This window comes from Branchiostoma belcheri, unplaced genomic scaffold (assembly GCF_001625305.1).
Source record: "Branchiostoma belcheri isolate BF01 breed outbred unplaced genomic scaffold, Haploidv18h27 scaffold122, whole genome shotgun sequence".
In the NCBI taxonomy this organism is placed as follows: Eukaryota; Metazoa; Chordata; class Leptocardii; order Amphioxiformes; family Branchiostomatidae; genus Branchiostoma; species Branchiostoma belcheri.
Window position 1 is genome coordinate 189,310 of NW_017802625.1, and position 16,464 is coordinate 205,773.

Sequence of the window (16,464 nt, forward strand, 5' to 3'; positions counted from 1 at the left end):
CGTGCGTGCACACGTTTGCTTGTATGTACGTGTGTGTGCGTGTCAGTGTTAGTGTGTGTGTGCATATGTACGTGTTTGCACGCATGTGTGTGTGTAGGTATGTATGTGCGTGTTTCCGTGCGTGCTTGCTTGTGTGTGTGCCTGTGTGTTTGTGTGTACTTGCGTGTGTGCACATTTACGTATGTATTTGTGCACTTGTGTGTGTATGTGTGTGCGCCTTCGTGTGTGTGCGCGTATGTTCATTGTGTGTGTGTGTATGTACATTTTGTATGTATGTGAGTGCGTATGTGTTCATACGTGCGTGCGTGTATAGATGTATAGTATGTCTATGTGAATGAGTGTATGGGTATTATGTATGAGTGTGTGTGTGTGTGTGTGTGTGTTTATGTGTGTGTGTGTGTGTGTGTGTGTGTGTGTGTGTGTGTGTGTGCATGATGGACGAGTTTTCGTGTGTGCCTGTGTGTCTATGTGCGTGTGTGTATGTTTGTGCGTGCATGAGTGCATACGTTAGCAGCACATCGGGTTTGGTGCGTGTTGGTAAAGAGTGTATAATAGTGAGTGCAATAGGCGTATGCATGTGTGAATATGTGTACATTTATTCGCTGTAATGTCAACTAATGCAAATTTACTGTCAATGATGGCTGTAAAAACTGTGTAAATTATCCCCTTTTCCATGTCATATTCCAAGTTTTAAATGAGCCTGTCTCAGTGTACGTGTGTTGTAGGTGTCAATACAATGTATGTTTGTGTTGGTAAAAATGTGAATAATGTCAATGCAACACTAGTTAATTACCTCCACTAGAAAGTAGCAAGCTTCAAAATTAAGAATTGTTTCAACTAATTAACCCTCAGAAATGCATACACTGATAGTTTTGATAGAAAAATGTGCCTAGAAGAGACCACAACGCTGGTGACTTTGAAGGAAATGAGAAAACACGATCGACTACAGTGGACTACTGTTCTAGCTCGCCGCACGGTGCAGCAGCGCCGCCTTGCGTCACAGCTCTGCCCTGCTCTCGGAGTCCCTGTAGCCGTAGGGGCTGACGATCTCCACGCCGCAGCTCGTGACCCGGATCAGCTTCTTCGGTCTGTCCCAGGCATCCACCTTCACTTCCGCAATCTTCTTCACCACAGACTGTGACGAGAAATGGAAAATGAATAAGTCATTTCTACTTAAAGGCGTCCAGGGCAGTTTTTAGGGCTTGGAAACCCGATTTTTCAAAGCCAATATTCTAGCCATTTATTAACTATTGACAAAAATGTGTTGAACCAACACTATCCCAATGTATGTTGACCCTCATGGAGCAAAAATTCCCAAAATTCTGACGGAAAATGGTTACTGAAAGGGCCCTTGGCTGTATTTTAGGGTACCACCCGAAAAATAAAGGACTCATCTTGGGGCTTGTTTCTGCAGTTTTAAAATCCCAAAGTATGAAATACTGATTCAAATGTGCTGAAGTAAAGCAGTATGTGTCAATATCACAAAGATCGCCTTATTCAGAATATTTCCAGTTTTGCTGCCTTGAAATCACAATGGATGCCTTTAAAAGCAGTTTCAAGGCAGTAGAGCTGTATTTTAAAGTCAAATATTTCCGATCAATTTTTAAATGTAAAGTTGAATCAACGCGACAATATATCCAATAGCATACTGATATCTGTGAGACAAAAATACGACGTCACTGATGAAAAACTATATATCTTTATAGATGTATGTTCATACATCTGTATGTAATAGATGTAGTATTATATATATAGCACCTGTGTAGAATTTTAGTGTCTCTCTCTATATATATGAAACTACATATGTATTGCGCTTAGCCTTCATGGGCATGAATGTGCAAATAAACATAATTGTCATTGTCATATGTAGAAGCCATTCAGAATTTCGTATCCATTTTTATGCAATGAAATGTATTTTTTTGTCAACTCACCAGTCCTTGCAAAACCTTTCCGAACACCACATAGCGTTTATCCAGAAACCTGTAAGGTGGGTAGAGGGAGGGGAATTCGTTATTAGGCAAAACTGTGGAAAAATGTCAAATTCTTAGCGAACGCTATGACTACATTTTTGTCAAAGTATACATAAAGCCACAGTAAGTAAATTCTATGGATGACATCCTCCGCAGACTCCAAATCTAATGCGAGCGGGCGAAAAAAAAAAGGCGGGCCAAAAAAACAAGGTTCGGCCTACATTATCAAATTTTGACTCAATCATTGTACAAATGGTTTTGATTCAGTGGGAACATTACATAATATTATACACAGCCACAATTCTATATCACTGCAAATAAAAAAAAACAACATTAAACCAGAGCCTTTTCTTGTCTCCTCACTTCATATCTATCCGTCATTCACGTTCCGTCATGGCAACAGACATCTTTGCCCAATTTTTGGCAGGTTGACCACTGAAAGAGGGCAACAATTTTTTTTTCAAAATCATGCGAAAATTAATGCGCGCTGATGTCATCCATAAAAATTTCTTGCTATGGCCTAAGTATAGAAAAATTAATTTAGCCCCCACCTTGCCGTCTGTAGTGTGATGAAGAACTGAGACTGGTTAGTATCCGGCCCGTGATTGGCCATGGACACCCAACCAGCACCCTTGTGACTCAACAGGAAGTTCTCATCGGGAAAAACCTCGCCGTAGATGCTCTTTCCTGGGAGAAGAATGAAATATATTTACTGTACGTTTATGCTCAAACTTGCAACTAGCTAAGGTCTCGTCATGGTGACAAAGCTGTTCTAGGTACGAGTTTATTTGTTTATTATGATTTTTCACAACGAAGTGAAAGGGAGGGCAAAACAGGTGCATACGCACCTTTACAAGTTGCCCTCCCCCATACAAAAACACATATACAACATCATATACAACATCAAAATTTACATCGTCAATAACAAGTAAAAAATACATCAATATAGAATTCGAAAGGTTAAGCATAATTCAAATACATGTATATCTAGTAAGTAGTTATAATATATTGTGTTGATAAAATACGACTTAGTGCGGTCTAGAAGCAATGATACATTTGATACAGTGATACATGCATGCAGCATCTTACTACATCTCACAATTGCTTATGTATACACATACTCAGTATAGTACATCTCACAATGGCTTATGTACATGTATACACATATCCAGTATAGTACATCTCACAATGGCTTATGTACATGTATACACATACCCAGTATAGTACATCTCACAATGGCTTATGTACATGTATACACATACCCAGTATAGTACATCTCACAATGGCTACAATTTAACTTTTCGTTACCTCGTGTCCTCTATGATTTCAGAAAAACACTGAACGTATTGAGAAGAAAAAAATAAGCATAAACTGTCCGATGAGCGGGAATATTTTGTTGGCACGGTGGAAATGTTTCGTCCTGTCCAAAGTTTTCCACACGACCTACCTCCCGTTCCGTCCCAGTTTGTGATGTCACCTCCTTGAATCACGTGATCTTTGACGACACGGTGGAAGATGGAGCCCTTGTAGCTGAAACTCGTCTAGAAAAACATGGGGCACTTAGGGAGACATCAATTATGTAAATTAAGACCTCATTTGCATAATTGATGAGTAATGTGACAAGTCCATATTGTTTACTGTCAGCAATTGTAATTTCATACTTACAAGTCAATGTGAACATCATTACACATAAATAATTCAAATCAGGCACTCGATCAGGACCTCATTTACCTGATTTATGAGGAATTGCTGGTATATCCTTCTTTGTTAAGATAAGCCTTTTCTCTCTTTTCATCTAGATTACAAGAAAGATTGTTTCCACATCGCAGTAATCTCCAAGCAGATCTTTTGGTGGGGGTAAGACAATATCCAATTGGCCAATCTGTAACCATTTGGTGGTGGTAGCGACAAAAAAAGGCCATATGTAAAAAGCTTCCACCATCAACCTCTGCTTGGAGAGTACATCGCAGTAGAAGACGTGCTAAAGTACTCACATCTCCCTTCCACGTGCCCTTCATGAGAGCGGCGAAGTTCATGACCGTGGCGGGGACGATATCTCCGAACAGCCCGATCACAATCCGGCCCACCGGCTCGTCATCAATCTCCACATCCATCCACGCCTGGAGGGAGAAATGAACACCGAGTTAAAATTAAAAAAAAATCAAAATTTTATTGTACAATCAACTTTGTATTCGACTTAATTGCGCTGATTTTACAGTACATGTACATTTATAAAAGAACAATTCATTTCAATGACCATCAGCGTTAAAAACGATAAAACATTATACAGGGATATTAAAGTCTGTTCACAGCAACAACAACAACGTAAACACAGAGTTTTGAGGGCATCACATCAAACAGCAGATAAACTAGAAAGGTAACATTTGCAAAGTTATCAATGTTCACCTTCGCATATGGTCTGCTCTGTTGATTCGTACTCAAATACATTCATATATATGGTCAGACAGGAGTCTAAATCCCTCCTACCATGAAATTGCAACATTAAGAAGCCCAACACCAGTTACTATGGTGAGAGACGTCAACAAATCAGGTCATTGGCCAGTTCAGAGTTCAGTGTTTGGAACAGAAGAAGAGGAAGAGGAGGAAACGTAGCAAAAACGGTCAGCATGTACATGTACGTTTCTACTCTCAAATTCTCAAGAAATTGTTCATGCTCAAGACAATTGATATCATAGTCTTCTTCCAATCAGAGAAGAAATACCCGTAATATAGTTACATTTTGTGTATATCTTATAGTTATTTTATTCTTCAAACACTACAAATATCAAAATGCCATCAGTTCGAAGCCATTAAGGATGAATTGTGTGATTTGAAGCAAATAGTATATGGCTAAAATCTTCTTGAAGGATACTCCGTGTCATAAAGCAGTAAATGAACATAACATTTCAATCAGTAATATAAAATGCAGGGCATGATTGTTTGAAATGTGGACAAGGTGTGGTATTGTGTTTCTGCTGTATCGTTATGTGCGCGCTGGCAATTGGTCAAGTTTTGTTTGTTGTCTTGTCGTCTTCCCATTGACTCTACCCCTGGTTAGTGGTAACCAGTGTCGATACATTGTGGATATTTGTATGCTCTTCGCAAACATTCGGGTATCAGGGTAGTGACTTCAAATCTTCAATCTGGTACAATCGGCCGAGAAGCCCAAAACCGCTGCACGATTTTTTTCCGACCGGTCGCTACCGTGGTTCGTTTGAGTGGCCCGAGCTAAATTCTGAAAGACGCGGCAAATTTAGGAGCACGTGTAGATCCGCACTGCGATTGGTTAGGCCGGATCAAGTTTACACTGTGATTGGCTAAGACAGGTCGTGCCCCGCCCGTGCTCACCACGTGATAGAATTCCACTTGTACATCACTGTTGCGCAACATCAATTCATGACCCCATAGGTATCTACATAAAAATCCATAACTGAACATTGCCCAACATATTCCAAATATTCAATCACATTACTGGTAGCCGCTGATATCATTTAAATTTAGTCTGTGTTTGTCATAAACCCTGAATATGTATAAATTATGATGCTGAATAATTAAGCTGGTGTGTTACGCCGAAGGGCGGTTATACCGGCTATACCGATACAGATACAGAATATCGCAGAGTGGAACTCGCTGTCACCAAGTACAGTAGGGGCATCATCATTATTAGATAGCTTTAAACAATGTTTAAAGTTAGATGTTCAAAGGGTAGGTGTATTAAACAAGTCGTTCGGTGTAATGTAGCCAGCTGCCACCACGCCGCGTGCCTGCGAAGCTGTTGTGTTATGCCGGAGGTCGGTTATATCGGCTATACAGATATAGATACAGAATTTAATAATGCTGTACGGGTATGGTACTGAACATGAATCACTAATTAACAGCAGGGACTCCGATAGGGATCTTTACCGGCAAAGACTACGGTCGGAATTTTCGTTGACAGTGACTCCAATCGAAATTTCTCTACTGGTAAAATCGCCGATTCGACCAGATCGTAGTCTCTACATACAATGTATGGCCACAGCAAGTAAATTTTATGGATGACATCCTCCGCAGACTCTAAATCTAATGCAAGCGGGCGAAAAAAAGGTGACCCGAAAAAAATAAGGTTCCTACATTTCAAATTTTTTACTCAATCACTGAACAAATGGTTTTGATTCAGTGGGAACATCACATATACAAAGCCAACGTCATATATCACTGCATCAAAGTAAGAAGCAAAACATTAAATTCAGAGGCTTTTTCTTGTCCCCTCTCTTCTGCCATCCACCTTCCGGCATGGCAACAGACATCTTTGCCCATTTTAGGCATGTTGACCACTGTCAGGAGGCAACAATTTTTTTCCCAAATCAGGCGAAAATTAATGCGCGCGCTTATGTCATCCATAAAAATTATTTGGTGTGGCCATACATCAAAATACAAGAATCCACCAACCTTCTTCGTGACCGTCAGAATGTCCGGTACCTTTTCTTCCTTGTTCTTCTTGATCTTCGTCGCCGCGTCCAAACCGGGCAAACTTACGACTACCAGACTCAACACAACCGTCAAGAATAACAACTTCTGTTCCATGGTTGAAAATATATTAAACTCTAGCGGTGGCCGCTACGTGGTCAAGTCGCTACAGAAGTGAGAGAGAGAGACTTGTGGGGTACAAGAATTAGGAACACAGGGAAAGAGCGTTCTAGTAGTAGTCCAATGGGAGAGGGACACACATCTAGCGCTACAGCCACGTTGCACGGTTGTACCGGCCAGTTTTTATACACACGTGGCGACAGTTGGACGCTATCTGTACCGGTATCTAAGCCCGAGGGGCATTTTGTCCATTGTTAAAAGAAACTGCTGCTGCAACCCCATGTAACAGCTGGTATAACTTGTAAGGTCGCAGGATAGAAGAGCTTTTCGTAGTTTTATGTGACTATTGTCTAATTGTATTATTTTTTTAGTTTACACAAAATGCTTATCACTCGATTCTTATACGATCAACGTTACAGAACGGACTGCATGGTTTATATTGACTTAAGTTTTCCTGTAGGTTGAACGATTCTTTCGTTATCAGTCAGGAACCCGTAGTTTCTCAGTCAACAACCTACCCGAAGTTCACTACATACGGCCCTTGCTAACATCACACTTATCAGACCTGTACTTGAATATGGGCACGTACTACTAGTAGGGTGTAACAAGGAGCAGGGAAGACTGATTGAAAGAGTACAACGGAGAGCACACTGGATCATCTCACTGGGGGGAAGACGTGAGGTGCCTCCTCTGCCAACGCTGAAGGAAAGGCGAGAGGTGGCGGCAGTGAAGCTACTTAAGAACATGCTGGACGAGGGTCACCCTCTCCATGACCTGGTTCCACCGGCTAGGAAAACGGCCACTGGGAGGACCTTAAGAAATGGAGCTGCACTTACAGTACCAGCGGCCCGTACAAAAAGACTGAAAAACTATTTCTTACACAAGGCAACGAGTCCTTGCAGTAATGACTTTCAAGACTCTCTGGACTTTACTTCAGTGCCCATGTGTGGCTTTGTAACATGTTTGTTTGTGTGTCTGTATATGTTTTGTAATGTTAATGTGTATTTGCATTTACTATGTACAAAATTGCAAAAATCAGTGTTATTCAGCTTGGTTGACTTGTTAACTGGCTGCAAGGCTGATTTTATTAATAAAACTTGAAACTTGAATACATACGGCGCCGCATGTACCGAGTTCCTGAAACATTTAGCACTCATAGAATGTGTTTAATTCAAGACAAGTAAAACATATTTCAAAACATCATGGACTATAAAACTGTGTATCGGTAGATTACTTTAGTTTTCCCGATATAATATCACACACTTTGATTTTATTGACGCTGTTTTATGTGTCCCCGCGATGTCATCGAGTCAGACAACCGTGTGTTGGACAGTTGAGAATTCCAAAAGCATTTTAGTACGAAATATGTCCCGTCAAAGTTGACCTTCTAAGTATTCATTTTTGGAGTGAAAATTTCTGTGGCGTCGCCATATTTGTATATCCTAAGATACATACATGTATGCATCGCCCACCGCAAGGTACCAATCCCATGCGATCATCTCATCTGACGATCCTATCACTGGATTCAGAACGGCTGATTGCCACATTCTCATCAATTCCATTAATCGGCGTTTGATAGCACATCTACCTTCAAACTTTTTCAAAAGAAATTTACAATGATAACAAAGGTGGAACCGCCCAAAACAAGCTGAGGTCCTACAGACTATTCAAATCCACCTATGCTGAAGAACAGTATCTGAATATTGAAAATCTACGGCACAGAACTGCCGTCACAAAACTCCGAATTAGTTGCCACAAGTAACACATCGAAACCGGTAGACATAACCGCACTCCCCTAGAACAACGAATATGTCAGTACTGTGATCTAGGAAGAATCGAAGATGAGAGACATTTTGTAACGGATTGTGAACTATACCACAAAGAGAGAGTAGATCTTTATAATCTGATACAATCTATGTTCCCCTTCTTCATACATCTAAGCTGTACAGATAAATTTATATTTCTAATGAGCTTAGACAAACCTTCTGTATTGAAACATATCTGTTCTTACATTTTTGCCATTACTAAGAAACGAGAAGAAACCGATTTTACTTGATTGTAGCTACTTGACGATGTATGTATGTAACGTTATCTATATTCCATCCTTTTTTGTGACCTGTACTTAACCCAGTGGGTATGTGTGTACACTGAAGGTCTTCATTCATTCATCAACTAGGATATAGAGAAAATATCCCACGTGAAACGCCTGATTGTCGATATCCCAGTCCGTTCCGTAACGTTGATTGTATAAGAATCGGGTGTCATTTATGTGTTATACCATGCATTCTGCTGCAAACTACCAGAATGCAAAACAAAGAGCATTGAAAGACTTCCAAAACTAAGTCAAGATAAGACATGGATAAGATGATATCTTGACTATGTGACAATATATCTACTACGTGCCAGCTGTGTCAGGGCTCATTACTAGTACAATGTATCACCATATGTGACCACGTACCATTGTGATGCAACAGGTCTGTACGTATTGAATGGACCAATTTTACGCCTTAGTTGTTTGCAGAAAAAAATGCAATCTTTTAGTCGTTTCTAATGGCACCATGCCTTTTGGAAAACTGTCCTGCAAAAACAGACATGTACCTCACATAATTAAAGACATTTGCTTTTTTTATATTCCAACATGTAATCACCAGACGTGGTGACGACACACTCAAGTTTTTTCAACTTATATTAATGCCGCCACCAACACAGGGGACAAATACATGACAGGACAATACTCATTTACACCTGAGTTAAGTGAGGAAAGTCATGTAAAGTGCCTTTCCCAAGGGCACAAGATCGGTGGCATGTCAGGACTCGAACCCGAGTCGCGCGCTCTGCCGCTACGCCACACGGCCCCACCATTTGCTTTCATAATTGCAGTCAATAGTTTCATTGAAGACAAAGACATGTCTCTGTAGGATGCGAATATATTTATATCACATAACATTCCATTATTGTTTGATTCTAACATATGTTTTGCATTCATGAACAAGAGTTGCAGCAATGCTTACAAATACATACATTTCATTTCATTTATTTCATTTATTGGTGATGCCACAACGCATTACAAGTGGGAGCCAGGCAGCCATAAGGCTGGTGGCGGCTGCCACTAGTACATACAACACAACACAGGACAAGTCAATACAACAGGATCTAATAACAAGTTACGAATATCCAAGTAGCAAAACATAACAGTGCATTATACAATATCGAGGACACATCATCATCAAGTTAATCCGCACGCCAACTTTTAAAAACAAGAGTTTTTAGACCAAAAATCCGATATTCTATATCAGTCGATCACCCACTAGCAGAATTGTGTGTATCAAAACGATTTCCTCCATTTGCTTGGAAAACGTAATTTGTAGTTGAGCACCCAAGCCTTTATAATTGATTCTTTACTGAGGCCACAGCAAGTAATTTTTATGGATGACATCGACGCGCGCATTGATTTTGCCTGATTTTGGAAAAAAAAAGAAATTTTGTTGCCTTCTGACAGTGGTCAACATACCGAAAATGGGCAAAGATGTCTGTTGCCATGCCGGAAGGTGGATGGCAGATAACTATGACGAGAGGAGACAAGAAAAGGCTCTGATTTAATGTTTTGTTTCTTACTTTGATGCAGTGATATGTGATGATGGCTGTGTGTAGGTGATGTTCCCAACGAATAAAAGCTATTCGTACAATGATTGAGTCAAAATTTAATAATGTAGGAACCTTGTTTTTTTTGGCCCGCCTTGTTTTTTTTTTCGCCCGCTCGCATTAGATTTGGAGTCTGCAGAGGATGCCATCCATAAAATTTACATGCTGTGGCCTGACTTGACAAAAGTACAGGGACTTTCGTATGGTCTACTCCGACTTATATGGAACATAGCTAAATACATGATTGTTAAAGTCATCCTAATTACAGAATATCTCTATGCGGGAAACTTCGTACAGAATACTAGTATATGTCAGCGACAAAATTAGAGGTTTAACTATTCTCTAACATTCAGATTTTATTTAACTATTTGCACTCTGCATTTATTATCTCTTCTTATAAAATGTATTTGAATTCATTTATAGGATCTAATGTATTTAAATCAGTTGAACAGCAATATACGCTTATTATTGTATGGTGAAAAATCCATTATAAGATGACACTCATTTTCAATCAAAATATCCTCTGATGTTTTTGCTTTGGCTAGTGTAAGGACCAGTCTCGTTAATTATTACGTAATATTGGTACAGAAGCTGAAACATGCATCCTTGTTATTCTATTTTCTGCAATGTGTCCCACACACATTAAATTGTGTACCCATGGTAGTGTACAAAGCGATATCCAAAATGACTGAGTTTACCAGTGTTTCAGGTGGGTTATTCACGAGTTTCCCATTCCCAGAATTCATTGCGAAAACAGGCATCGGAATGATCCTGTTGCCGTTAAACATCCTGTTTTTCAGTGTGTTTTGAGGTGTTGGGGAAGATGCTCAACGTTAACTAAATTACTATGGGTTGAATCTGACAACAAATAGAGAATAACTTTATTGGGGATATCTGGTTTGTAACGTTATAGTGGTAACGCTATACTGATGCTGTAACGTTACAAACCACATGTTCCATTTTGAAAAGAACATATTAAAAACGTCTAGCATCACCTTTGTTGTCAGATTCGACCCATAGTAATTTAATTAATGTTGAGCGTAAAATGCCCCAACACCTCAAAACACACTGAAAAACAAGCTGTTTAACGTCAACATGATCTTTCTGATGCCTTCCTGTCCTATGCAAATGAGGTTTAGACCCCTGTTTTCGCAAGGCATTCTGGGGATGGGAAACTCCTGAATGCCATATTGCCAGGTAATCCAACTCTCGCGTGTCTGTACGTGGATCATCACCATGGCAACGACAAACGTCATCAGGCCTTGGTCTTGTCACAGTGGATCATGACTTTGATGCCTTCGCCCTTCTTGGCAAACTCGAATGCCTCCAGCGTCTGTTCTAGACTATAGCGGTGGGTGACCAGAGGCTTCACGTTCACCTGGCCCGAGGCTACCATCGCAAGGGCTGTCGGGTAGCTGCATGGAAACAATAGGCTTGTTACCTTCGGGTTGGAGCGCGAAACCTTCTCTCCGTGGCAAAAACTCCCTCGGCAGAAAATCGTCCCTCGCGGCCGCATATTACTCGCGTCGCTCAGAGAAAAAATAACGCCAACGCCCAACAAGACTGCGAAGGAGACTACTTTTTTACACAACCAAGTCTTTTATTTAGCCGACGTTTAGGTGACCGTCTGTCACCTTCCTCAGAGAATGCATCTGTAGCAGCGAAACGTCGGCTGAATAAAAGACTTGGTTGTGTAAAAAGAATCTCTTTACTCAATTGGTGATGTCGTTTATTTTTCCTTTTGTCTAAATTTTTAGGTATTCAAATAAGATGATTCGACACCCCTGTGCTGTACGTGGTGTGGTATCGTCTATCAATAGCTGTTGTCCACCAGACTATACAACACTACTTTCAGGACGGTTTCTTTAGGCCTGTTTTGTGAATTTTTAATAATAGTGATGCCATCTTTTAAGTAAGGTAGAGTCACTGGTAACATTTTTGTTAATGCGGTGTCGGTGATAGTTGCTCCCGGTGTGTTTGTTCGTTTGGTTGTAGCTATTTGGATACAATAGAGACACTGGAAGTTAAAGAGAAAGGTGTAACCACAGATTGACAGGAAGGTCGAATTGGAGATCAAAACGGTCTCCCACAGGCTGGGAGAATGTGGCAGTAGAATGTGAACAGAAACAGCGAATTCACAATAATGAAAGAAACAATAAATTAACAACAACGCAAAAAAACAACTTTAAACTAGAACTTGATAAAATATCACCCACGCACGCCACACTGTATATGCTTGGAGATTACCTTTCCACACCAACATGGCTTGAAGACTATAATGAGTGTGATTTAATTATCTCAGCAGCCAATCAGCAACAAGAACAACCACCTGGGCCAATCAGGTCATACATACCAACTACGGTTACACACAACATCTGCCCTTACTCGTTGCAATAGCGGAGGTTCCCCCTGATGTCCACTTCCTTCAGAGCGGCATCCAGTAGTGGTATGGTCGCCATCTGCCGGCCACAGCCCACTATCATCAGTACACCTCCCGGCTGGGTGGCCTGGGGAACAACGTAACAACAGGTGTTCCATCATTTGTTTTCAAATTCTTTCTTAGGCAACGTTGTTCAAATGGGAAGCTCCACCTACAATGAGTGTACGCACTACTCGGTCAGAGTTAAAACGGCTACGGGACTATGACCCCCACCTACTCTCCTGTCCACCAGCAAGAGTCACTTCATACAGGAACAGCTTACAGTACTATGGACCTTATCTCTGGAACTCACTCCCCCTACAACAACGACAGCAGCCTAGTCTCAGAACTTTTAAACAGTTTTTATCGAATTGTTTTATCTATGTGCTATTTTTAGACTTTTGGATGTATTGTGAATCTGTTCAACTGTTAGGTGTTTGTCTGTGCTCTTGTACCAGGATTTCCTGAAAAACAGGCCAGAGTGGCCTGAGTGTGATACCTGGTTGAACAAATAAAGTTGAAAGTTGAAGGCCAAAGCAGCAAGTAAGTTTTATGGATGACATCCTACGCAGACTCCAAATCTAATGCGATAGGGCGAAAAAAACAAGGTTCCGACATTTTTAAATTTTGATATGTTTCGGCACGGCAAGACATGCCATTTTGCCTATTTCTGGCACCGGCATATTAACACTTTACAGATGGCAACAGAATTTCTTTTTTTTTTTTTTTCAAAATCAGGCGAAAATAAATGCGCGCGCTCATGTTATTCCACAAAAATTACTTGCCGTGGTCTTAGTTTCAACAAGAAGCCATAGGTGACAATCCTCCGTTTAGTCTTATATTTTGCAACAAAAATAATCCCAAGCGTCAACGCCAGACCTACTGTGCAGACATTAGGCAGACCATAAAACATAAAAAGACCTAAATCCATTACTGCTCTCAGGGCGTGTAAAGATACTGTGCTTCAAGTTCGAAATTCATTTTAATCACTCACACACACAATCATTGCACTCACATAAAGATCGGACTTTCATGGTAGTGTCACTAGTAAGAAGGACAGCCCCACCGTCTTACCGTTCCTGTTATATCACTTAAATAAGGAATACTTATCATAAGAAAATAATCTGAAACAGTTGTCCGACAAACATTAAACAGTTACATAATGGCCAACAGTTGCACTTTATGGCCCTTTATCAGTAAAGCGCGACTGGCCTGTCCAAAAACCAGTCAGCAATATTAATTAGCAACAGTTGCAGGCAGCACCGCGAGTTACTACCGGTCACATACCCGGGCGAAAACATCTCAATGACATTACGGGGATGTTTCAAAAATAAGTATTTTCTCCGATATCAAAACAACTATTGTAAAAATAAAAAGACGTGCATCACCGGACATAATGGCAAACCACATGCCAAATTACACAGAAATACTACGTACAGAACAATGCGTCTTGGCTGCGAACACGTATGGCACCACTTATCGACCCCTCCGCACGTCTGCATAAAGTTCCACCCACCCCTTCCCCCACCGCTTTTTTCCAAACAACTGGTTTCTCTGGACCATTCCAATTTGCCTCACAATTGTAGGGGTGCATCTGTAATATTACACTGACCGCGAAAGCAGTAACGGCAAAAATACACATTCGTGCATCAACACGGGCATGCCCGCAGACGGCGTATAGAATTGCGTGCCGATTACACAAAGAGAACCCAGTGTTTTGACTGCGAACACGAAAAAACAGCTACTCACGACACTCCGTCCGGAGGTCCTGACCTCCTTCACGGAGTAACAACACTTAAACTATACATACTAATGTGATCTACTATTTACAGATTCAACTTCTTCTCGCTTCTTGAGACAGTCACACATGTGCGAGCATATGGGGATAATGATACATTGCTTGTCAATTTTTTAAGGAATGCGAATTTTTATATTTCATTTAAGCATCTAAAAAATCTGTGACAAAAAGCTCGTTACAAGGTGGAAAGGTTGTTTGTGTAAAAATGAAAAGCCTCGGGCCAAGGACATTATACAGTGGATGTCCTTTTACGGATCAATAACCTCTGGTGAGTGTCTGTGCGTAACTGGGTCACAGGTTGACTAATTAGGCAGTGTCAGAGAAGGTTAACATTCACCCTACCAAGGTAGCAGTTAGTCGCCAAAGTTGCATTGTTTGCCGGGTTAGGCAGCAGGGAGAAGGTTAATCTGTCTCCAACCCGTTCGACCACATCTATGACCTTTGGCCTACTCAAACATGGCTAAGGTTATGAAGACATCTTTTAGCACCACTCCTCCAGTCTTATTTGCTGTAGTTTTGATTTTATCTTTCTTCCTGCTGCAGAAATACAACCTTACGAAGTAAGTATTTTTATGTTTACCTTCTTGTGTTTGAGTAACAATAAACAGAACAGTAGTTTGTTAGGCTAGACCAATCGTCTATTTGTTTGTCGGCATGGTGGCCTTAAGTCCACCTGTTCTACCATGTCTTCCATGTACACGTGTATGTGGAGAATTGTAATAAATGAATGAATAAATAAATAAAAATAAATAAATTGTGGAGGTAAACATTATGGATTTGCTTTGCAAATGTTACCTTTCTAGTTTTGTTACTAAAACGTTATTTAAGGTAGGGAAGAGAGATTATGTGGACAAAGAAGATTCGTACAAACATAATGATTTAGAATTAAACTTAATATATTGATATGTCTTCTTCGTCAGTTCAGTGCTTTGAATTAAAGTTATTTTACGTGAAGTTCAGTCGACCGTTAAGGCCACACCAAGTAAATTTTATGGATGACGTCCTCGCGCGTATTGATTTTGACCTGTTCCTAGAAAAAAACCCAAGAAATTCCGCTTCCTGTAACTATGACCAAAGAGTCACGACAGTGCCGCAGATCGTTAGATTGACGTGAAACCCGTAACGCGAAATGGGTAAAGAGCACATGCTTTATTTCTGCAGGCCTGCAAAAATGTGTACGAAACGGGACAGGACGACAACTGCTGTTCCACCTGATTTATTGCTGTTTTGATGATGAACTAGAATTCCGAGATCTCATACCTCCATGAAATATGATCTTGATATGTAAATGTAAATTTCTTCTTTAATTGTTCAAATGACCTCTGCATTAACATGATATATGCATCGTGATGTATGTTAACTTTTGATTAACTTACAGATGTCCCAAGTATGACATTCTCATCATTCACCATTACGAAATCATAGAATTTTCACATTAATTATGCAAATTAGGTCATCATTTGCATAATTAGTATCTGTTGAAGTTCCGCCTGCCATAGGTTACATAGTATAATGTAAAACACTGTAATTATAGAATTTCCTCATTAATTATGCAAATAAAGTCCTCATTTGCATAATTTATTTTTAATTATGTACATCTCTCTCTCAGCTACCTACACAACCAAAAATAATGAAAAATATGTTGTTCCTGTCTGGACTTATTGGCTTTTAAACATTTCGCCAGAAAGTGCCCTGCAGTTCCAGAACAAGCCGCTAGGGGGGCCCAAACTCATATGACTTCTTTCCAAGCACGAGAGCTACCTTCCATCAAAATTTCATGACCCTAGCATGTCCAGATCGTGAGATATCAAAACCGGAAGTTGCGCTGCAGTACCAAGGGAAGCCACTAGGGGGACCAAAATCTCATCATTTCCAGTTTTCGTCACACCCTACCAACACACCAAGTATGAAACCCATCCATCCAGGCGTTCTTGAGTTATCTTGTTGACCAACAGACAGACGGACGGACGGACGGACAGATAAACGCAACTGAAAATATAACCTCCATGACACATTTCATGGAGGTAATAAAAGACTTCTTGCTTGTTAATCTGTGTCACCTCATTCAA

The 16,464-nt window shown here is 40.4% G+C and overlaps 3 protein-coding genes across 3 annotated transcripts in view; 1 reads left to right on the forward strand and 2 right to left on the reverse strand.

The window, feature by feature from the left end:
• Positions 1 to 422: 422 nt before the first annotated feature.
• Positions 423 to 6,677, reverse strand: LOC109463147 (peptidyl-prolyl cis-trans isomerase B-like). The gene is made up of 6 exons (XM_019759866.1): positions 6,399 to 6,677; positions 3,965 to 4,090; positions 3,418 to 3,511; positions 2,522 to 2,657; positions 1,932 to 1,980; positions 423 to 1,135 (listed from the first exon to the last, which is right to left on the reverse strand). The coding sequence occupies exons 1-6, from the start codon at positions 6,531 to 6,533 to the stop codon at positions 998 to 1,000; spliced, it is 678 nt and encodes a 225-aa protein (XP_019615425.1). The 5' UTR covers positions 6,534 to 6,677; the 3' UTR covers positions 423 to 997.
• Positions 6,678 to 11,292: 4,615 nt separating this feature from the next.
• Positions 11,293 to 16,464, reverse strand: part of LOC109463104 (sorbitol dehydrogenase-like) — a 19,237-nt gene continuing 14,065 nt past the window's right edge. The window contains exons 8-9 of the mRNA XM_019759817.1: positions 12,564 to 12,685; positions 11,293 to 11,593 (exon numbers count right to left, since the gene is read on the reverse strand). Coding sequence (XP_019615376.1) covers positions 11,434 to 11,593; positions 12,564 to 12,685 — 282 coding nt within the window. The 3' untranslated portion in view covers positions 11,293 to 11,433. The remainder of the gene's footprint in view (positions 11,594 to 12,563; positions 12,686 to 16,464) is intronic.
• LOC109463106 (alpha-2,8-sialyltransferase 8B-like) overlaps positions 14,867 to 16,464 on the forward strand; it is a 7,427-nt gene continuing 5,829 nt past the window's right edge. The window contains exon 1 of the mRNA XM_019759818.1: positions 14,867 to 14,955. The gene's annotated coding sequence lies outside the window, so the exon portion shown is untranslated. The remainder of the gene's footprint in view (positions 14,956 to 16,464) is intronic.

Coding starts and splice junctions, on each gene's coding strand:
- LOC109463147 (XM_019759866.1), bottom strand. CDS start 6,533: ATGGAACAGAAGTTGTTATTCTTGACGGTTGTGTTGAGTCTGGTAGTC. Junction 1,981..2,521: donor ATCACACTACAGACGGCAAG/GTGGGGGCTAAA, acceptor CCCACCTTACAG/GTTTCTGGATAAACGCTATG. Junction 1,136..1,931: donor GAAAGGTTTTGCAAGGACTG/GTGAGTTGACAA, acceptor TTCTCGTCACAG/TCTGTGGTGAAGAAGATTGC.